Source organism: Papilio machaon, chromosome 10 (genome assembly GCF_912999745.1).
Source record: "Papilio machaon chromosome 10, ilPapMach1.1, whole genome shotgun sequence".
Lineage (NCBI taxonomy): Eukaryota > Metazoa > Arthropoda > Insecta > Lepidoptera > Papilionidae > Papilio > Papilio machaon.
In genome coordinates, this window is record NC_059995.1 from 2,746,667 (window position 1) to 2,770,418 (window position 23,752).

Below are 23,752 nucleotides of genomic sequence, written 5' to 3' on the forward strand. Positions count from 1 at the left end.
GAATCGATTTGACTGAAAATTGGTGGGCAGGTAGCTTAGAACGAGGAAAGGGACATAGGATAATTTTTACCCCGTTTTCTATTTTTTATTCCGCGCGGACGGAGTCGCGGGTAAAAGCTAGTACATACTAAATGAGGATAACTTCAGCCATATTTTGACAAATGGTAGGACACGATTCGTTCTTTTCTATCAGTTTTATAAAAACTGATTCACTTAATTTTTGCCGAAATACATAAGACGTTTTGCAATAAAATCGAACAAATATAATTTAAAAGACGTATTCCAAAACTTAAGGGCCTTTAAAACTTCCCTTAAAAATGGGCACGAACTTATCGGACAACCCAACATTTTTCTTCTTGTTATTATAAAGTTTAAAATTTATAAATTGACGATACATGACAGATACCTAATCTATATATATATAAAAGAAAGTCGTGTTAGTTACACTGTTTATAACTCAAGATCGGTCAAACTTATTTAGCTGAAAATTGATGGGGAGATAGCTTAGAACTAGGAGACGGACATAGGAACTTTTTATCTTGTGAGCATTTTTTTTATTCCGCGCGGACGAAGTCGCGGGTAAAAGCTAGTAAGTAATATCAAATTTTACTCTGTCACAATATGCGCTAGTTTCAGTGTTTTACTATTTTCGCCGCAGTACGTAAGTTTAATGGTTCGAATCCCAGGCTTACAAGGTTTTTATTTTTCAATATTATCAATCACATATAGAGCTTGTTTTTTTTAATGAAAAGGAAAAATCTGATAATGTACTTACAATATGTTTTTTCTTAACAAAAACAATTTTAAATTTTAATTTTTGGGGTATTAAATATTTATATAAAATTAATAACGATTAGGTTCGGCCATCTCGGAATAAAGCGAGTGGGCGGAGAGTGTTTTCACTTGTCATTGCGGTCATTGAAATTGAATTCTACTCGTATATCCATATCCTTGAAATACACTTTGAAATTATACAAATTCTGTTAAATTAATTGACAATTTGTATCAAAGTATTTTTCTCTTACTGTTAGGTATCTTCAGTCCGGTTGCAGTAGAATTTTCCAAGCATAGATTTATTACACGTATTCGATGTCGCCAGTGACAGTCCGCGCGGAATTTAATGACGAAACTTACAATAACAAACGTGAACAATAAAAAACATGCTAATGACGACTCGGTTAAAAAAAGGGACAAGGAATATTGTGGTTCCTTAATTTTTAAAGATGTCGTATTCGACTACTATTGTAACCAATAATTGTTGCGATAAAGTTCAATTTTATATAACGCTTTGATAATAAAATAAAAAACCTTAAAAAATGTATAAAAAAGTTTGGGATTCGAATCGCCAAAACTGCGTATTACAGCGAACAGTTAAGCCGTAAGGCCAAACTGGCATATATGGTGACAAATTAAAATTTGATATTGCTTATCTATCTAGTATCTGTCATGCGGGACGTAAACTTGTAGTAAATAGCAAAAAAATGTTTTGATTATAAAATGTCAAATTAATTTAACAGAAGTAGTATATTTCAAAGTGTATCTTAAGTGAATAGAGATAGAGTTCAATTTTGTCTAATGTTACGATATTTTTGCATACTTTCGATGCTTCGTTACTATTGACGCTCTGTCTGTTACTATAATTATGGGCACTTTGAATGTACTCATATATATGACGATGTGAACGCTTCGATCTTTTTGAGCAGAGTGGATGCTTCAATTAATTTGATGACTTTGGTTGTACTTATATAATTGATCACTTTAGGTGTTCCTATATATTTGGATATCTTGACTGCCACTATATTTATGAAGCTGACTGTACAAAAGGTGAATTGTAAAATCAACTAGCACTCGTATTAAGATAAGATGTATTATTTATTCCTCAGTATGAACGACGTATTTTAATACGAAATTTAAAGTATGTTTTATATAATATCAAAACATTGTGGTTTCGTACGGATTATGATAACGGCTTGAGTATCTTAGAATAAATCCAACAAAATGCTAACTAAACCGAGACTAAAGCGTTGAACCACGAATTATGGTGGAAATTCCAAACCGCAGACATTGATTTAGTGAAAACAACTAAATTCTGAGGTCGGGCTGAACTTGTTGTTTAGAACAATATCACATTTTATTAAATATATTGGCACAGATTTTGTATGAAGTATTAAGTTACATTTTTTACATGAGTTTATTAGCTGTCGCCCAAGACTACGTCCGCACGGATTAAAAAAACTTATTTAGCAAAACTTTAGATGGACGGATGGATGGATGGATAGATGTTTGTTTGAAGGTATCTTCAAAATGGATCAACGGATCCCAATGAAATTTGGCACAGATGTAGAACATAGCTTGGAAGAACACATAGACTACTAATTACGTTTTTTTTTAATTCCGCGCGGTTGGAGTCGCGGTCGCTAGCTATTTTTGCATAAAACAACAATGAAAGAATTCAATCAGGCTGGTAAAGAATAAGTACAGATAATGATTACTATGTATATATTTTACTCAATACAGTAACTGAATGATTCTTGAAAACCGCATTACCATATCAGGCTTATTGATGTATATTTTAAAATTTGCGCAAATGTAACTTTAAATGTTTTGAACATTTTCAAAAAAGTAGTTCTTATCGATACCTTTCAATATTATTTCTTCTAAATAATTTTACAAGAAAGTTTTGTTTAATCTTTCGAAAAATAAGATTATACAGTGTCAATGTATTTAATTTATTTCAATTCGTGTTTTTAATTTTGTAACGTAAAATTTTATAAACAAAATCCTTTTACGTACGTTGTGTTAGTGAACAAATGTTTAGCAGAAAATTGCGAGTTGTGGGGAGATGGAAGTACTCCTGGACCTCAAACACTGCTTAACATGCAAACTGCACTGTGAAACTCTAGACTCGCCTCTGAATGTAATGTTGCAAGCGGGTACGGATTTAACTGAAATTTAGTTTAGTCCGACCGCTTGTTAGACAGTGCTTTTAAAATTTAAATTAAAATGTGTGAACAGTGAGATTATTGACATTTTACTGTTTGTTTTACTAAATGTATTAATTAGCTGGTTTAATTTGTTAAATCCTTATACAATTCACCTACTGTATTCGTAAATTAATGCGGAGTATATTTTTTACGCGCCTGTCGAAATTTATTATCAAAGATGCTGGAAACAAATAAATCAAGTTCAGTCTAAAATATGATGTCGTGTCTCAAAATAATCTTTAATAATAATTAAATATCAATTGAAAAATAAGCTTTTACGTGGATCTTTATTGATTTTTGTCATTATTTTCTTTTATGAGATGGCAAACGAACAAGCGGTCACCTGATCTCGCCGAAATAGTGAAGCGACCGCTGCCCATAGAAATCTGCAATTGCAGATGTGCTGCCTACCTTCAATCGGCGGAAGAAGAGATGTACATATAGAGAATACTAGCTGTCGCCCGCGACTCCGTCCGCGCGCAGTTAAAAAAAACTTAATTGGGGTATGAAAAATAGATGTTGGCCGATTCTCAGACCTACTGAATATGCTCATAAAATTTCATGACAATCGGTCAAGCCGTTCCGGAGGAGTTCAAGTTTTTTTTTGTTGAGTTCGATTTCCGTTCTATGCGTACCCTTCATCATCAGATCCACTTCCCTTTCCCATCCTTTCTTTATAAGAAAAGGGTGGGAAAGGAAAGAGGCTAAAATTAGGCCTCCGGAACGCACACTCATCAGACGAAACGCGGATTTTCTTCGGCTTATTCATGCAACATATGTTGTTGCTGGCGTCTAATACTGTTAACAATGTATGTCTGAATTTATGTTGTGGTTGATGTTAATCTACTTATGCTCGAACCTAAAATAGTGTTTAACATGCAAATTGTAATTACTTTAGTACGCCTCGAGTGAGTGTAATTTTGTTAACATTAGCTATGGAAATTAATTAAAATTTTGTTCGACATATTCACTATATTCGCTTCATTACAACAGAACACTGTCCATATTTAATGAACAAACGCTTTACGAACTTAAATGTAAAAGAGAAATATTTTACTTCAAAATGATCTCAATAAAACAAAAGATGGCGATATGAAATGGTATTCTTCTACTGTCGACTCACTTACCTATTTAATAAAATAGTAAGTAGGTATTGCCATTAAACTCATTTCTTTGAATAAAACAAAGACAACAATATTGTTTAACACCAGTGTTGACAGTGGAATTTAAAACGTCCAAAATCAGACTTGCTATAACCCAATTCAAAAGCATCTTAATTTAATAATGCCATCAAGGTCGATGGGCAATCACTTGAGACGAGTACTTAATGACTGGTGATACTTATTACTCAAAGCGATATTTGATATTTAAATACTTCTAAAGTGCTAAAATGTATTGGGGTACAAATTGGGCCACTCACGGTAAGAGCTAGGGCGTGCTTATCTGGTGAACTGAGATCTAAGGAACTCCGTAGCGGGTGAATACAGGTAATTGTGGGTTTTCATCGACACGCTTGTATATTGCCATTTCCCTCAATCTCTTTTAAAAAACAAAGACAACATATGTTGTAATATCTTGAGATGATGAATTTCATCTACTGTACTTATACTGTTTTTTACGTTTATATACTTAGATATAAAAACTATTATATTATGTAGTTAGTTAGTTATGTAGTTACTAGAAATTATAAAACAAGATGTTACACACAAAAACGTGCTCAAAACCTTATTTATTCAGAAATCGCTTAAAAAAATTTATATCACCAAAAAAGTTTTATCATAAACTAACTAGCTTTTACCCGCGACTCCGTCGGCGCGGAAAAAAAAAAACAGAAAACGGGGTAAAAATACCTGCTACCTGCCCACCAATTTTCAGTCAAATCGATTCAGCCGTTCTTGAGATATAAATAGTGAAACTAACACGACTTTCTTTTATATATATATATATATATAGATAGAAGATTCATTGATTCATAGTGTTAAGATGACAAAGTTTATTTACTAACAGTAGATATCCTGTTTTTATATTATATATTTAACATATTTTGTGTCATAATAAAAGATACAAAACCGTGGCTTTGTTGAGATTTTGTAGCTTTCACTTTGAGATAAAATCAATTTCAAATTACCCAGCTGTGTGAACAGCAGATTTGCGGAGTGAAAAATTGATATGAAATTTTGTACTAAGTTTGATACGTCAATAAATAATGAAGTACTTATACTGAAAGCAGAGTGATGGTACGTATATTTGGCGAAACATAGTCACCATGTTGACGTCAATAACAGCGGCGGTCAAAAGGTTAAAACATGTTTAATTAAACTAACAATATTCTTGGAATAGTACTGTTAGTAATTAAATTGTTTAAACTTTCGTGAGACATAATAATTAATTAATTAAGAAACGGCTGAACTCACGTTTGATCGTCCGGTGACGGCACCGACTAGTTTCGGACCCATCGCGGGTACTGTTAGTGTTTTTAAATACAAATTAAAAGTTTCTACACGGGTAAACTGTAAAATTGAACAAGAAATATACTTGAAGCATGGAAATGGACCTATAATTGTCGATCTGGAGACTCGTTCGTGAACGGATATTGACTAATGGGTTTGATGACTGGCCGACTAGAGAAGATTTTCTCTTTTACAATTTCCATTTTCCAAATTGTTCATAACAAGAATACCCCGAAATTGTTGACGTTAACTTATCTGTGTTTTTGATTTATGTTTTTAGTTTTCCATAATTTATATGCCTTTAGGTGAGCCATTTTAAGGGGTCACATTTGACACTTCAAAATACAACAACGTAAACTTATAACAGCGGGCATAATTTTTTTTTTTGGAAGTAATACGCAAATGTTTTTTTTTACAAACTTTTACTATATATCTATTATAATGATGACAAGGTAACGTCGTTATAATGTTGCGTCAGAGAATTTTTTTCTTTTTAATCAGCAAGGATTTTACAAAAAAAATCGAACAAAAACATGAATACCTATTTCACTACTATATTCGAATCATAAACGTATGAAGTCCGAATCGATTTATTTACTTAAATCGAAGTTTTTAAGCAGCTCACCTCATTATGAAGCTAAAATTGATATACGGTCAAATTTGGCCTATTAAATTAACCTACCTATAATAACGACTTCTGTAATATAAGATCTGTATATAATAAAGTGTTCAGATTTATTAAAGGCTTATTTCTTTTTAATATTTAAATTATCGCATCATATTAATTTTCAATAATTTTAACAAATAATTTTTCCTTTCGTTTCCATTTTATTGTCGTAATACTTTGCCTATAAATTTTCTACTGACATTAATATCTTTGTAGTTTTAAAGTTAACGCTAGCCGGGATTTTCCACAACTTTATAATAATGGTTTTCTCAACGGGGAGTTAAAATAAATCATTGCACTCAACAATACCCATTTTCAAGTTATGCAATACTAGCTGTCGCCCGCGACTCTCCGCACCGCATTAATAAACACTTTATGTGTTTGTCTATGTGTTCTTCTAGACTATTTTAAATAACCGTGCCACATTTCATCTAGAAATACCTTCAAACATACATCAATCCATCCACCTAAACATTCGCATTTATAATATTAGTAAGGTGCTTAGATGATTAGATAGTCTATTAACGTAGTTGTTAGCGACTCTTTTTATGATTGTTGTGTGCATGTTTTTATAGATGTGTAGTTTTGTGTTGTAATTTTAATCGAGATCGCCTGAAACTTAAATGGTTATCGACTAGCTATTTTTTTTTGTTTTTTTAATCAACTATTATTTGTTAGATAAAACAATCAGCTTTATTTTTAACCTTACTTTGGTTTTTTTAGACCTTCATTAATACAATTCGTAATTAATCAATTAATTAGGATGAGGGGAACTCGACATGATCCATGTGATTTTAAAATGTTAAAAATTCGATTACTTTTCTTTAAATAAAGAAGGGATAGAATAAATTGAAAGGATCTTTCTTGCTTAGTAATGACTAAGCAAATTTATAATACTATTTTCAAAATAATAAAATCATACGACTTAGGATGATTTTCATTTTCATATTTTTTATTCAACGCCTTCGATTTTACATGCCGCAATGTTTCAACTTTGTTACTTGCTCAGATAAATGTAAAAGAAACAAGTAGTAGCTGTATCCTGCTGTATTATTTGTATCACTTGGTCGTCTTGGAGTCCTAATTGTCATATATATCTAAAATAGCTTAAAATTAAAACATTCAATAAATGGGCTGGTGGATTTTAAATTTCCTATCAACTTAAAGCTCTATGTGAATTATTGTAACTTCAATATTTAATTTCCCAGGGTTGGGAGTATGTGATAAAAGAATTTATATTATTATATTTAGAAACACTGTAAAAGACTATATTAGAAAAAGTAAATAAAGAAGTAACGTCTAAAAAATAAGTGTTTCGTTCAACATGAATTTAGTGTATTACGCAATCACTTGTATGAACGCGTTATTTTGGTGTAGGCAAGAGTCTAGTCAGTTGCTAGTTATCAAGCCAATTGGACATTATTAATCATAAAACCAATGCAGGTGCATGACAAACAAATTTATAGATTTCAGTCAAAAATACCGTGAGTGGATCTTTTGATAAAGTTAAGCGATAACGAAGTGACCTAAAAACTGTTAGTTGAATAAATAATGTTGCCGAATCACCAAGCTTGTCGCGTTTGGTCAAAGTTTGAACGAAAGAGGAACGACGGTAGTGTTTTAAAATTACGAATTCAAGATCCACCAAATTCAGCGCAAGAACGTGTTTTAAATTTTATAGCAAAATATTTTGTTACGGAAGAAACGTTTCAAAAAGCAGCAGGTTAGTTCAATTGTAATAGAAGTTATTTGTTATTTATTTTTCTAACTCAAAACCGTATAAAAACACTTGAATATCTTGGGACTACTAACGCCATCTGTTTATGCGGTCTTATGGTCTTTAGTTAATTTAATTAATCAAATTTAGAATTTTGATGGAAAAGTTGATTCTATTTTTTTTTACATCAGGTATATATTCTAATACTGATGCAATAGCAGAATATCGAGAAATTGTAGGACATTTATTAAAGATATGGACTGTTGTAATTTGCTGTGAAGATAGTGATACTGAAGAGGTGGGTGACATTCTCGGAGTATCTGGAGTAGAGATGGTTGAAGATAAAGCGCTTGACGGATTACAGGTAAAATTACATAAAAAACCCACTCGTTACACTACAAGTAAATCGACGTAAATTGTTACTATCTTTAACACTTATACAAAGACTAGCTGTCGCCTGCGACTCCGTCCGCGCGCAGTTAAAAAATGGGGGGGGTATGAAAAATAGATGTTGGCCGATTCTCAGACCTACTGAATATGCTCACAAAATTTCATGAGAATCGGTCGAGCCGTTTCGGAGGAGTATGGGAACGAAAACTGTGACACGAGAATTTTATATATTAGATATACACTTATCTATGTGTTTCCAATAACAAGTGATGACACGATAACTTGTACCAAATGTTTCGTCAGTAGAAAGTGATGTTGAAGTAACAATGCCTGATTATTGCTGCAGCTTTAATGGAATAATATATTCTAATAAAGGACTAGTTTTCGCTCTGAGTGAAGTTAGTTTTAAAGATGGGCAAATTTGCAATAGTTTACAGTTAGGTATTACAATCAGTCAGTCCGCTTTAGCTAGGTAATAAAAAGGTCTAGTTTAACTTCCTCAACTTATGCAGTTAATCTAATGTTTATATCTTGGTTCATTTGCCGGCGTTCGTATGAAAATTATTGTTATATTCGTATTAAATAAGATTATTTATTCTAGGTCAAGACCAAAGAATTTCAAAATTTAATAACAATAATGCTGGAGTGCGAGAAATTAGTGAAACCACTAATGAAAGAATTTATAAACCATCATGATGGAAGAGGAATCACTGTTCATCCCGACTATAGAGGTCTTGGTATCGCAAGTGAATTTGTAAAGACAAGGTAAGCAAAAATGGCAATTTTATTGAAATTAAATATATAGTAAAGACTTGTCTTAAATCCTTCCTGCCTATTTCCCTTGAATTTTCTCTCCATAAGGCGTTATCTCAATTCATTCCCTTATCCTCTTTCACACAATCGTCTTTCTCTACCTTTGTAGCAATTACACTTTATTGATGCATTACTTTATAGATCCTGTATTATTTAGTAACTCATCATATATCAATTTTACATTCTAGAAGACAAATGATAAACGAACAAAATGTTCCGATGTCTTGTGCGTGGATGACGTCATACGGTTCTCAAAAAGCAGCAGAGAAAGACAACTGGGAGACGTTGTTCGAGATAACGCCTGATGAACTAGGAGAAAAGTGTGGAGTTGTCTTCAAAGATCCACCTAAAACGTTCAAATTAATGCTTGTAAGAAAGAGTTCTGAGCAGTTATAAACAATCATTGTTTTCAAATGTATAGTAAAAATGTTGTATTTAATAAATTTTATTTACTTTTTACATTCTTTTTCTTGAATATATATGAAAGAGAGAATAGTTTCACTTGAATAAAAAAAAAGTTATTTTATATTGAAATGAGAATCAATTGTAAATCCGTTTAATTAGATTGCATTATTGGTAATCTGACCTGAAAATAATCTACGATAAGTAATCTATATATGACCATTTAAAAAGTCATTCCCGATCATTGCTCAAGTCCATGACAGTGTTGTGGTGAACAATATCATTCAAATTTATTTGAAAACAAAAGCCTACTGGTTGTAAAAAAAAAGTGTTAATAAATTTAAAATATGTCGTCGAATCAAAAGCACTGTCGTGTTTGGAGCCGTTTCGAACGTAGTAGGAAGAAAGACGGTAGTGTTTTAAAATTTCGAATTCAAAATCCACCAAGCTCAGTTCAAGACAGTGTAAATGAATTTATAGTTAAATATTTTCTAACAGAAGAGACATTTCAAAAGGCAGCAGGTGAGTAAAAAAATCTATCCGATTGTTTGGGATTAACCTGATTTATAAATGTAAATTTTCAAATGCAATAAAAAATAATAAGTAACAAAAATTTCATTTCTTTATCGTAGTTTCTTAACCCAAAACCTGGACCCAGAACACCTTAAAAATATATTTTATAAAGAATTTGAGGGACGGATTGTACAAGGACATGATAACAAAACACAACGTTAAAATTGCTATATCATCTTACAATTTTGTATTCATGATTTTTGTTCTAACAATTTATATTTTAAATTCATTCGGACCAAAATTATTTTATTTATACTTCTAAAGGTATTAGTTCTAATCCTGAAGCTGTAGAAGAATATCGTAGTATTTTGAAAGAAGTAATAAAATCATGGACCGTTGTTATTTGCTGCTACGATAATGATAGCGAAGAGGTTGGTGACATTCTCGGAGTGTCCATAGTAGAGTTGGCTGAAGGTGAATCATTTGATAGTCAATTGGTAAGTTACAAGTATCGTCTTCTATTATTTCTTGTAACATGAACCCTCCAAACGAGCAACCATGGTCATGTCGAGTTAAGTGACCGCTATCCATCTTTCTCTCTAGTTGCCTTTTCATTAATCTATTATGGTAACCTCTAGGTTAGAAGTCACTTCAGCGAATTTTTACCAGACTTAGAAAATGTTCGCCCACTCCTTGATATTTCACTACCACGATTTCTTTCTTAGTTCAGCGCATCTATCCTTTTACCCAATGTGATTACTTGATAAAGATTTTATTCTTCGTGCCGCAAAACATGTGCGCTATCGGTACACATCGTGTTGCTTAGCTTCATTGGACGGATTTATCTCTTTGCAGTTTCCCATGTTATTTTCAGATTCTTTTATTATTTTTACGAGGTAGGAAGGGATGATTTGAATTTGGCTTTCGGTCGAAATTAATAATTAAGATAAGCTTGGGTGAATCATATAATTATATATTATATACACTATAACGATATATTATATCACAGTAATCGCCGATAATAAATTTTCATGAGGTGACGAAACGTGAAGGAACTTTATTTTTTATTTACGATTTTTAATTATTTTTTGATAAAACTTTAATGACATTTGTTTTGCTTCTTTTCTAAAACATTTTATTCATAAATAATTTAATTTATTTATGTTTACTTTGGCTAAATTGTTAATGCTTGTCAATAATTTAAGCAGTTACAGATGGACGAAAATCGAAAATTATTTCAAATAGCTACTGAGTGCGAAAAATTAATTAAACCACTAATGAAAGACCTTAAAGGCTATCACAGTGGAAGAGGAATCATAGTTCATCCTGACTGTAGATGCCTTGGAATCGCAACTGAATTTGTGAAGATAAGGTTAGTTAAATTTAGGAAAATAACTAAAAAAAGGTTCCTACATTTTTAGATTTCATTTAAACGAAAATACCAAATAAGTTACCAGCTAGGGAGAAAGAGATTATAGTATAAGTATTGTAAGAAACTGTTTTCTATTAAATTTTGTATCAACTCTTTCTCCAAAGATGGAACATCGGCGATTTAACAATTTGATAGCGTGCTTAGTATTTCGCATCAAAAGCAAAGCTGATTTAAAAAAAAAAAAACTTAATTTTCCATGAGTAAAATAATGTTTATGATCGTGTTAAATATGGCATTCAAGATTTAGGTAGACAATCGATAACAAATAACATTTTATGTTTCAGACGACAGATGATAAACGAACAAAATGTTCCGATGTCTTGTGCGTGGATGACGTCACATGGTTCTCAAAAAGCAGCAGAGAAAGACAACTGGGAGACGTTATTTGAGATAACGTCAGAAGAACTGGGTCAAAAATGTGGTGTAGTTTTTAAAGATCCACCTGACAGCTTTAAATTCATGTTTGTAAGAAATCCTAACAGTACTAAACAGTGGTCGCCTTGATTTGAAATAAAAGTTTTCACTTCCTTATTTTATTTTTAATTCCTTAAATGAGCTTCGTAGTATGAAAAAGATGATCGTAATATGTTATAAGTGACCGCTTCACATCGGAAAATTTGTAGTTTGTTTTAAATATGTGGGATTGTTTGTATCTAGGCCCTAGAGCCTAAACGAATGAACCGACTAACGAGACAACTCATGTCAATTAATTTGTCTTCTCCCCCGGAGTGCCATGGCTTACATAGGCACAAAAAATCTGTAGTGGACTCGAGAAATTGAGAACTAATATTTTAAATAACATAACCTTAATTTAAAAAAACGCGATTACTGAGGTTCTAAGAAAATAAAATATTAAATAGCGCCATCTATTGTCTGTATTTGAAAACAAAGGTTTTTAAAATGAATTATTTAAAATAAACAAACTTTAGGTATGTAACACTTTCTTAATTAAGGATATATTTGAAAACACCGAAAAAATTTTTTTGCAATGAGAAATTGCTGTAGCATTGGCAACATTGAGCCTCAGTCAGTCGAGTTTTTAGCCGACTTCAAAAAGAAGGAGGTTATCAATTCGACTGAATTTTTATAATTAAGTTTTTTAATTAAGGTTAGGTTAAATGACAGTGGATTGATCCAAAAATCATATCAAAGTAATCTCTTCGTCCCGATATCTTATAGAATTATAATTATTGGCTTTCGATTCCGAGATCCAGAGTATCGGTACAAAACACTTGGAACTGGCACCACTACCGCTACCTTCATAGATTTGTTGCATTAATTATCACCTAATAAATTGAGGTGATTACAAAAATCATAAGTATCGTTTTTAACGATTCTTACAATGTGTTTTTCGATTAGTGAAGTTTGGATGAACACCCATTTGTCTCGAAACTCTTGACCAATCCATAGCATGCTCTTAAACGGTATAGCGCCATCTAGTTACATGGCTTGGACAAATTGAACAAGACCATTGGTTTATATTGTAGACACTGATACGATACTATGCTACTCGTAGTAATTAAGAGAAACCATTATACTCGTAGATAGCGTAAGCATGTTGGGGGGGGGAAGGGGGACGAATGTCAAACGTAAACAAAAAAGAACGTGTTTTTAATTAATACAACGGTGCTAGTGTTAATGTAAAAAAATAATTAGTAGACAAAAAAGTTTTTTGTTATTTCTTGTATCCCTTATTTGTAATTCTCAATAATTCCAAATCATTCTCTGACCAAGTATAGAGTGACTTCAAATTAGCGTTGCCAGGCGTCCGGATAAAGCCGTTTTGGGTCATTTTTCTTACTGTTTAAATAAGAAAAATGACACAAAAAGAACAGGAAAAAATACGAAATGTAAACATTGTGTTCGTTTTTGTTACTTTATCATTGTAGTATTTTAATTATCTTCAATGTTAGGAAGCGAAGCGAACTTGTTGATTACGTAACTGTTGGCAAAATAAAGTCTTTGAGTATTTTTTTCGTCTTCATAATACTTAGGTACTATTCAGACTGCACTAGCGGGTGCGGCGGCGGGCGCGGGCGCTCGGGTCTTGGCGTCTGCGTATTCACAGTGGCGATCGAGCTAGGAGTGTCATTGCACATGTGATAGGTCGTTCTCAAACTTTGCTACGTATTTAGAAGATATGGATGAAGATTTGTTTTTATTACTGGAAAATTCATACTTGAAATGGAAATTTCAATATATGAAGTTTGGCACACACGATTTAAATAAAGGAAGAGAAAATTTTGGAGAATTTTATGTAATATACGCTGATTTATTACTATTAAATGTTGCAGATGTTTGCTTTGCCAAATAGCAGTGCGATGTTGTACTGCAGATATAAATTCTTCAGTATTGATATCCATGACGATTGACGACGCTTCGGCGGGTGAATCAAAATGGTTTAGAACCACACGCGTAGTCGCCTAACAGACGCTATATCACTGTGAACGATACGGGCGGACTGAGCCATTAGATACTCCCGCGCCACGCGCGCCCGCGCCCGCCTCATGAAGACGCGCAGCTCGCGGGAGCACTGTGAACGCAAATGGCGTCTGCATACATTTTGATTTACCCGCGCCCGCGCTAGCACCCGCGCCCGCCGGCACTCTGAAAGAGTACTTACATATTTTATTCCACAAGTATATTTTATTTTCTAGTTAGGTAAATAATAATGAAACTATAATTCAAATGTAGCGACCAGATTAGAGCGTCTGTAGCTGTCCCCATGCACGAATGTACCAAAAAGGCGGGAGGAGTGGCGGCTTAGTAAAGCGGATTACCGATACCTAATGACCACGACCAGTCTGAAAAGACTGCAGCGACGAAGAAGAAGAAGAAGAATTCAAATGAACATAACTGCTAAATTAAGTAAAATAACAATGTCGACTAAATTCACTCCTAAGAGGTTTAAACAAGTCATGTTAAAGATACGGCCCGCGGGCCGTTAATGTGTTTTGGTAACCCAAATTAGGTTACCCTTTTCTTTTTATTATAAGACCTTACATCTTACCGATTTTCTCAATATTATGCTAGTAATAAGAATAAATAATTGTAGTTTAACTGCCAGGATTAATATGTGTAGAAAAGAATTACATTTGGGGGGACCGTAGTAACTGTTATTTTTAGGATTTTCAAGTGCCTAATACAACTTAGTAGCGTCCACATTAGCGGTACATTTTGATTTTTTTATTTGCATTGCAAATTTGTTTTCACGCTTAGTTGGATAGCAACATTAATATTTCTCAATGACGCAAACATCTGCGTCACACAGTTTAATGTTAATGCATTCAACACTTGTTTCTCATCTTATCGTATTTTAATGAATCATTTCATTATTATAATTTCTCCTAATCTCCAATCTCTTTATGTTTGCATTATGTCAGTCTTTGTTGCAGTTATGTAAAAATTTTCTAATTTCATCGCACTCTACTTCTCAGTTTCTAATAGACACTCTCTTAATAATATTAAAAATTCGAAAATTTAGATAGATGGATGGATGGTCCTAATCTTAGTCCTGTTTCTCTTCCCACCCTTTTTTTTAAGGCAAGGATGTTAAGGGTAGGTGGATTGGTTGGAGGAGGAGATGCATAGAAAGGTTAAATATTCTCTTTTCGTGCGCCTCTTCCTTCGTCGATTGAGGGTAGGCAACGCATCTGCAATTGCGAATGTCTAAGGGCAGCGGTCACTTCGCCATTTCGGCGAATTCATGTGGTCGCTTGCTCGTTTGCCACCTTGTAATATAAAAAATGGGTGTTTGTTGGAAGGTATCTCCAGAAAAGTTCAACGGATTTTGGCACAGATGGAGAACATAGTCTGGAAGAACACATAAGCATATTAAGTTTTTTTAATTCCTCGCGTACGAAATCGCGGGCAAAAGCTAGTAAACTATTTTATGCCACGAATAATGATAACAATTTGATCGCCATATCAAATTAACGTGATATTTATTTAATCTAATATACATTAAGAAGGTTATCATTCGTTAAAACATCGTATATATCCTAAAATAGTCTAAAAGGAAACTTTATTCCATTTTAAGTTTGAAAGGAAGTAATTACATTCTATACAAACATCTTGAGCTGAAGGATCTAACGTCGTTTGGCACCGCTCTTAATTAGTTTAGCGGAGTGGGAATAGCTTAGTACTCTCACAAACACGGACTTAAACCAATCAAGTTGTCGACATAGTGAATTTCCTTGAAATTTAAAGGAAAGAATTTGAAAATAACGTAACTTAAAAAAAAAATTATAGCAGTTTTATTGAAAAGATGATCGTAGGTCTTCACACTAGATACCCTTCTCATCTGGAATTACTCAGATTTGAACAACTTTTTAAAATTTCAAGTAAAAAATGTTAACAGAAGATTAAGCTGTAGAGAACCTCTGCTTAGAAAGAGAAGTTGATGCCTACAAGGTGAGTCTCTATTGTAGATAATAGACGAACAACTGTGAGCGGTAATTTTGTAAGTGGCTTGTAGTTTCCTACCGTAGTGGTAATTTAAGAGTCATTTAGGCTATCGATATCGGCTATTCAACAAGAAATTGCAATGTCATACCAGACGAAAGAAACATGGATTTTGTTTAGCTTCCAAAAAACAATCCGCTTTAGGACATTTAATATCCTCAAGCGATTTGTGACTCTAAAGAGATTGTCAGTAGGATCTGTAGGATAATTTCTATTTATTTATTAACTATTATTGCTATTATAAATAATACAGATAAATGACTAAAAACTAATTTACATAGCAAGGGCGGCCTTGTCGCTATAAGCGATCTCTTCCAGGCAACCCAGTGGGACAGGAGAGACTAACATGTATAGCGGGGTGTATATAAATAAATATCAAGAAATGTCAAAAATAAATAAATAAGAGCAAGAACATATTTGTAATTAATTTACTAGTTAAATACGAATATATTAAACAGATTACACAACTTACATAATATATAAATATGAGTGATTATGATTATAAATAGATAATATTTATAGAGTAACAAAAATTGTATTAAAACACTATAGACGGCACTGTTAATGATTGCTAATAATAAATGAAAATACTAAGATTTATTTTAATGTTAAGATATGTCTATACTTTTCTAACGGCTGTTGTGTGACCGTGTTGTTTAAGAGTTCGTGTTAAGCAGGGCTTTGTAGTGTCAGAAAAACGATGAAAAATATTTCCGAGATGCGAGAAGACGAACAATGAGCGATTGAAATTCTCGCCAGCTTTCATCTTGTCTTTAAAATATGAGAAAAGACGGCAATGTTGGTAAAACATATTTTTGGCAGTAGAGTATATTGAAACATTGGGTATACAGACTTACACCCTATAAACACATTATAAAAGTGATATGAGTGCGAAAAAATAATGTGCTGTAAAATCTCTGTCCTTTTATATTGAATTAGCTGTACCCCACGACTCTGTCCGAGCAAAATTAAAAAAAAACTTAATTGGTAACTTATGTATTATTTCATATGTTCAACATCCATGTCAAATTTCAGTAATATCTTTTGAGAAGTTTTGGAGATACCTTCTAAGAAACATCCATAAATCTAAACTTTCGCATTTACAATATTAGTACAGGCATCCAAATAAGCAGACGAGACATCTAGCTTTCTAATATCAATGTAAATAATACCGCTTTAAATGGTATATCCGTTACAATTCAAATCGTTTATTACGAAACATTTGTATCATGACACGCTTTGGACAGTAGACGCGTGCCGACGTCGACATTTGCGCAATCGCAAATATCACAGTATAAATGACATAATGACATTGTGTGACATGACGAGTTTAATATTCTATATCATTGTTTAGTTCAAACTAAATTAATATGTAAATGCTTACATAAGACGAGTGCTGTAATCTTGCACTAGCAAATTTATTTAATGAGCTCTTTTACTTTATTAACGGTGGGTTTCTTGGATCAAAATCCCCGTTTTAAACATACTGTTATCTCTGTTTGGCCAAAAATAATGACAAGGATGATTATATGTTTAATACTCTCTATATGTATCTGTTTTTTGGACTCGGAAACCCCAAGGTTCGGTGTTAGGGCCAGTTCTCTTTACCCTATACACCAATGACATTCCCCGCGTACACGGTGTAGAGCTCTATTCGCCGATGACACCTGCGTATACACATCTGGACGTTCCCCCGATGCTATATGTCGACGTCTCCAAACCGCTGCCAACACGTTAGGTGCCTGGTTTCGGAAATGGAGGATCGAAATTAATCCTAGCAAAAGCGCGGCGCTATACTTTTCACGCCAGAAAGGTACTGCTCTTCCGTCCATTAAACTCATGGACAGCCCGATACCTTGGGAAGACCAAGTTAAATACTTAGGTGTCATACTTGACTCTAAACTTAACTTCTCCGCTCACGTGACCCGGGTCAGGAACCGCGCGGCTTTCATCCTAGGTCGTCTTTCCGCGTTGATTAATAGAAAGAGTAAAATGTCCCTTCGGAACAAGGTGACACTCTATAAATCAGTAGTTCGTCCCGTCATGACATATGCTAGTCCGGTATTCGCGTACATCGCCCCGAAACAAATACATCGACTTCAGGTGATTCAGAATAGATTCATGCGTAGAGCCACGGGAGCCCCGTGGTACATGCGCAACAGCAATCTTCATATAGATTTGGACTTGCCCACCATTGCCCAACACCTGAAGTTGGCGTCGCGTCGTTATTTTGACTCTGCCGTCGGTCATCCTAATCCGCTTGTTGTAGGTGCCGCCACCTACAATCCAATCGCGCTCGGTAAGTTTCGTCGGGATTATCGTAGACCTAGGCACGTTCTTGACTTTCAAGACGATGCAATTACTATCGCCCAGGCTAAGCTCAAACATCACAAACAGATCACATGCCGCAGTCGCTGTCGGCTGCGACAATCATTCTCGCGATACGGCCTCATAGCAGGCAGGTTTTCACCTATTAATAGTAGAAGCGTTGCTGGAGTTTCTTCCGCCACTTCTTCTCCCAGCGCTAACGCTTTCCGAAGTGGTAGTAATGTTAGCTGTATTAATAATAGCAATCAGATGATAGCAACCGATCAAGCCGAGGTTCGGCCCTCTCGGGCACCCTTGAATCGGAATGCTAAACGCGTATTGAGTGACAGCCCAAGCCGAGGTCCCCTCTCGGGGGCTCTTGCGCCCAGTCACTCCATGGAGCGTCCACCGAAGCGACCTAAGAGCTCGGTGACCTCCCAATCCGGTAATAATAACGAAGTAACAGCCCGAGCCGAGGCTCCTGATCCTGAGGGAGCCCTCGAGTCTAGTTACTCTTAAACAAGGTTTAGGCTAAGCGCCATCTGCGCCCGGCCACCTCGAGCCCGGTGAAACTGTAAATGCCTCCTCAAGGCAAACAGTGACTACTCAGTCACAAAAAAAAAAGACTCGGAAACCAACGGTAAATAGAACGAATTAAACAAAACCATGTGTTGACGGATTATCTATCATTAATTCTGAAATTAAATACAAAACGAATATTTCAACGTATGATATTTGTTAGTAAAAAAGCTAATAATAAAGGTCGCATGTCAGAATTACAATGCGAAATATTAAATACGAAAACCGAGACCCGAATTCATAATTGAATTGAACAAAAAGCTGTGGGCATTTAAAGTAGGTATCCGATGGTACGGAATAATTAAGCTCCTTTTCCTATATGTACGAAATTTTAATGATGCACGTCTCTTTGTTAATTTCATACAACGAATTCGTTTCATTTATATTGTGATATAAGCAATTATTTCTTGTTTTGATATGCCATTCAAAATTATAACCCCTCGTTAATAAAGATTTTCACAAAATTAAAAAAACAATTTAAGCTTAAGCAATTAAGGATATGTCAGATAGTAAGTTACGATAGTTTACGTAGTAGCCATCGACATAATATGTTTTAATTATATAACAGTAGACTGGTAGACGGTATCTTTTGATTAATGCTCGTCCGCACACAATCGGAACAGCTGAGCCTCTTAACTTTCACAATAAAGACGCTTACAGTTCGCAACAAATTTTTGAACAACTTTCCTACGTTAATAGAATTGAGGTAAGGAAAGTTTAAAAAGGAAAAGCACCTATTCTTTTCTTAACGTCTAAGATAAGAAACCAATAAACGTTTCTTTCCTTTTTCGAACAAAATTGTTTTATTTCTCGAATAGATGTTGAATCTTAAAATAAATTATCATCACTGTTATTATTGTAAGATTTAAATCGTACTTTTGCATTCAAGGAGAAAGGGATGAATGGCATTTTGTCTATGATGGACAGACATACTGAATGAAGGAAATAATACGTATTTTATACCTAAATTTAAATGAGGAAACTTCTATATAATAGGAATTTAAACGCTGTTACATCGTCTCTATCCTTCTGTATGATTTCGAAGTTTGGACTTTAACGCAATCAAGTAGTGTTGCAACGAATTAGGAATATTAAAAACAATAAAAAAACAGAATATAAAGTACCTTAGTAATATAACGCGGAGGACAAAATACGAACTGTTACAGTCGATAATCCAGCGATATATGTAGATCCATCATCCAGGAAAAATACATATATCTTGGCTGAAAAATGTGCATCAGTGATATAATAAAAGTACACTTTCTCTGTTCAGAGTAGAAGTGTCCAAAATTCAAGTTGCCATGATGGTCGCCAAGAAGAAGATGGCACCCGAAGAAGAAGACACCTAAAATGCTTGCAATGAATCCCTCTTCTTTCCACGGAGAATAATAAAAACTTGAGAGGTGTCAAGGGACACCCGGATGGAACGAAGTTCCTTTCGATTAATTAGTGAAGGAACTAATGTTTATTCTATGAATAAAAAGCTTAAGTCTTCACAAGAAGTACATTTTATTTCTATGAATTTTCGTTATATATTGTCACGTCGTTGCCATGGTTACTATAGCAAAAAGTGTCGTGACAACTTTTCGTAAGAATTTTTTCCGTCTAGCCCCCTTTCACAAAGCGCGATAAGGAACTTCGTTCCAATCGTTCCAAAAGTTCTGTAGTGTAAAGTGCAAACATGTTTAATACATATTTTAGATGCCGTGAAGTTATTAAATTTTTTAAATTAACTTTAATCAAAGGGTTAAATCTTTTGTTATCTTACTAATGTTTTCCAGAAAGGCCTATTCCAAGTGAGTAGGATCCTATTTTATACCGTTACCGGACGCTTATCTAAATGAACTTTGTGAAAAACGAATTCTTTTAACAGAAAACCTGTTTCGCATAGTGTTTATTGTTTCAAACCCTTTTAACGGTTGTTTTTACGAGGGTCTGTTTTTGTTATTTTCACTTATTTTCTACGTCTTATTTACACTTGTCAGAATAAACATTGATTTTTTTTCATCATAAGATTGTCATAAGACATTGTCACATTTGCTAATAAAAGTTATAAAAAAAATTTGGTATGAGCTCTTAAATTTCAATATGTCTTACTGCTGATTTTTTTCTTCTTTAAATGCTTTACTTAATAAGCGAAAACACTTTAATATCTTTTTCAGGTCCGTAAAATATGATGGATTTATAGAAATTTTAATTAATTTGAAGCAGACTCAACTTCGTTTTGAACGTCAAAAACACAATTAAATGGTCCCATTTCAATTCAAACTTTCATAATAAGTCCGAGCGCAATGCAAAGTGTTGACACGACCTAATTTTACACTTCTTTATTATTTTGTGCGAAAATAAACAGGTAACAACCACGTATTAAATTACTCATGTTATTGTGTGAAAACTGTACTTAACTTTTAAAAAGCGATTTAATGACGACAAAACTTAAGTAAGACAGACAATACATCATCAGAGGCTCTACCACGAATATTTGTGAGAACGTTTGAGGAACGCCATCGACAAAAAGTTTGTATAATAATTGTATTTAAATTCATGTAATTTTCCCGCTAGGGGCCTGAAGTACACCAACAAATTTCATACAATTTCGACTTATTTTGTAGATGACGTTACGAAGGTGCGTGTTACAAATATTTGTGCTACGCCCTTTGTTCCTCTGGTATTGCGAATATTTAAAGTTCGCATAAAAATGTCGTAACAGTGTGACTGTGTCACATCTCAATGCTTTGCCCTTTGTATTTCAATGTTTCATTAGGTTTCTATCTTATTTGCCTTCTTTACATATAAAAACTTGAAATGTCTGCATGTAATATCAAATTTAAACTTATATATTTAGCACACCTGATTTATTTCAGTTACTTATATACTTAAAACATTTTTTTTATTTATGTCGGTCAAATACTCGACTTGTCGTATGAATATTATTGTTATTTTTTTTTATTTACTTTAATTGAAATGTTGAACAATTTCTTATTTAATCGAAGCCAGATATATTTGAGAATGTGCAACGTAATACTGTTTCAGCCTTGACCTACCTGTTGCTATGCCCGGGGCAAACCGCAAACCCTTGCTCGCTGGTCTGATAACAAATTGTTTTAAATGATAACATTTTAATTGAGTTCATTTAATTAAATGTAAACGGTTAATTTGCAATGAACATTACGACATTACGACACATAGATGTGTCGTTTTACCTTTTGTTGAACAAGTTACATCCTTGGATCTATACTACAATAAATGGTTCGTCTTTTACGTGTACTCTTACCAACGGGTTTTTTAGTTAAATTACGCTCAAATAGTGGGTAGTAAAATTCGTAAAAACATATTGCCATCCCTCACATTCTCCTTGAATAAACCGAATGAAAACTCATACGCTTACGTAATAACGTTTAGTGTATGTTTTTAGTTGATACTAATACCATTGTGACTGGCTGGCAGCTTATTTTTGAAAGAAACTAAACAAATTTCATTCCAGACTTAAAATGGAATTTTAAAATAAGAATTAAAATTTTCAAATTTTATCCACAGTTAAATTAATTCACAAAACGGTATACTCATTACCATTGGATGGAGATTTCTCTTTGAGTTTTTGATTTACACAGATCCTTTTTAGTTTAAACTTTGGCTTATTAGTTCTTTCTATATTATAACCTTTGTAATATAATTAAAAATAACGCCTACTCAATATGATACAAAATTTTGATTAACATAAGTCATATCGAAATTATTCTAAGAAGTTTTAAATAAGAGTAATAACTGTAAAATAACCAACTAATAACTGTAAATAAATAAACCAACGGTAAAATATTTTAATCTGTTTTTCGAGATTAGTTTAAAGACCGGAAGATATTGTCAATTTAAAGAAGAGATATTATGTAAAGATATTTTTTGTAAGTGTTCTGTTATATTAATCTAGAAATTATTATATTTAATCTAGAAATACAATGAAAGATTACAAAATAAACGGTTGGATAAAATAGGACGCAATAAAAACAATATTTTTTATCTGTACTAATATAATATTGTAAAGAGAAAAGATTTAATTGTTAGTTTGTTTGTTGCGTTAAATAGGCTCCGAAATTAGTAAATAGATTTGAAAATTTTTTACCATTGATAAGCTAAGCTACATTATCCTCGGGTGACATATATTTATTAATAGATTTTTTAACTCCGCGCGGTCGAAATCGCGGGCGACCGCTGGTTAAATAAATTGTAAAATTTACATTAAAATCAAATTATTTGAAATAACTTATACCAAAATACTGATACCGTTGTTAATATTCAAGGGAGGAGTTGGTTAACAATTTTCTTATAACTTAATTTTCTTGAGAATTGAAACGTGAATCTTAATTAGTGGTCCAGAAAGTTTACTGAGTCTCAATTAAGTTACCAATGAATAGGTAGGAATATAATTGAAAGCGATCCCTACAATGAAAATTCTTTATGAAAAAAATTATGAAAAAAAATTCGAATCAAAAAACTTTAAAAGCTAAAATATTAAAGATTGTACGGTATATAGTTAGAAAAATGAAAAATGTTTTTGCAAGGCTGTCACGAATACCTAAGTGTGGTTGTGTGTTTTTTATTTTTGTGTCAGTGTAGTCACTGTTTGCCTTGGAGATACATTTACAGCTTCACTTGGCTTGAGGTGGCCGGGCGCAGATGTCGGTTAGCCTAAACCTCGTTCAAGAGTTCTACTCTACAACTACAAGACTTCATTATTATTTCCGGATGGGAATGTATGTTATCACCATCAATCTGGATATATCAAGTGCTGGACAAGGAGTTTTATGCATGTGAGTTGTTCACCTTGTTGTACATCTCACCCGCAAGCCCCGGCGCTCTTATACTGTGCTCTTCAGTTGCGCTACAGCACTCCGCGCGTTGACATACTTATCATCATCATCATCATCTCCCTGGCCTTTTTCCACTCACATGGGGTCGGCACACAAGGTTATAAAACCTTAAAGTTTTGGCTTTAGTTTTTACGGCCGGCCGCCTGCCTGTCGCCAACCCTCCCAAGTA

The 23,752-nt window shown here is 33.6% G+C and overlaps 2 protein-coding genes across 2 annotated transcripts; both read left to right on the forward strand.

The window, feature by feature from the left end:
• The first annotated feature begins 4,374 nt into the window (after nt 1-4,374).
• On the forward strand, nt 4,375-9,417 carry LOC106717473. The gene is made up of 4 exons (XM_045679780.1): nt 4,375-4,405; nt 8,010-8,182; nt 8,810-8,973; nt 9,210-9,417. The coding sequence occupies exons 1-4, from the start codon at nt 4,375-4,377 to the stop codon at nt 9,415-9,417; spliced, it is 576 nt and encodes a 191-aa protein (XP_045535736.1).
• Nucleotides 9,418-9,718: 301 nt separating this feature from the next.
• On the forward strand, nt 9,719-11,872 carry LOC106717521. The gene is made up of 4 exons (XM_014511392.2): nt 9,719-9,945; nt 10,261-10,433; nt 11,142-11,308; nt 11,653-11,872. The coding sequence occupies exons 1-4, from the start codon at nt 9,771-9,773 to the stop codon at nt 11,870-11,872; spliced, it is 735 nt and encodes a 244-aa protein (XP_014366878.2). The 5' UTR covers nt 9,719-9,770.
• The last annotated feature ends 11,880 nt before the right edge of the window (nt 11,873-23,752 follow it).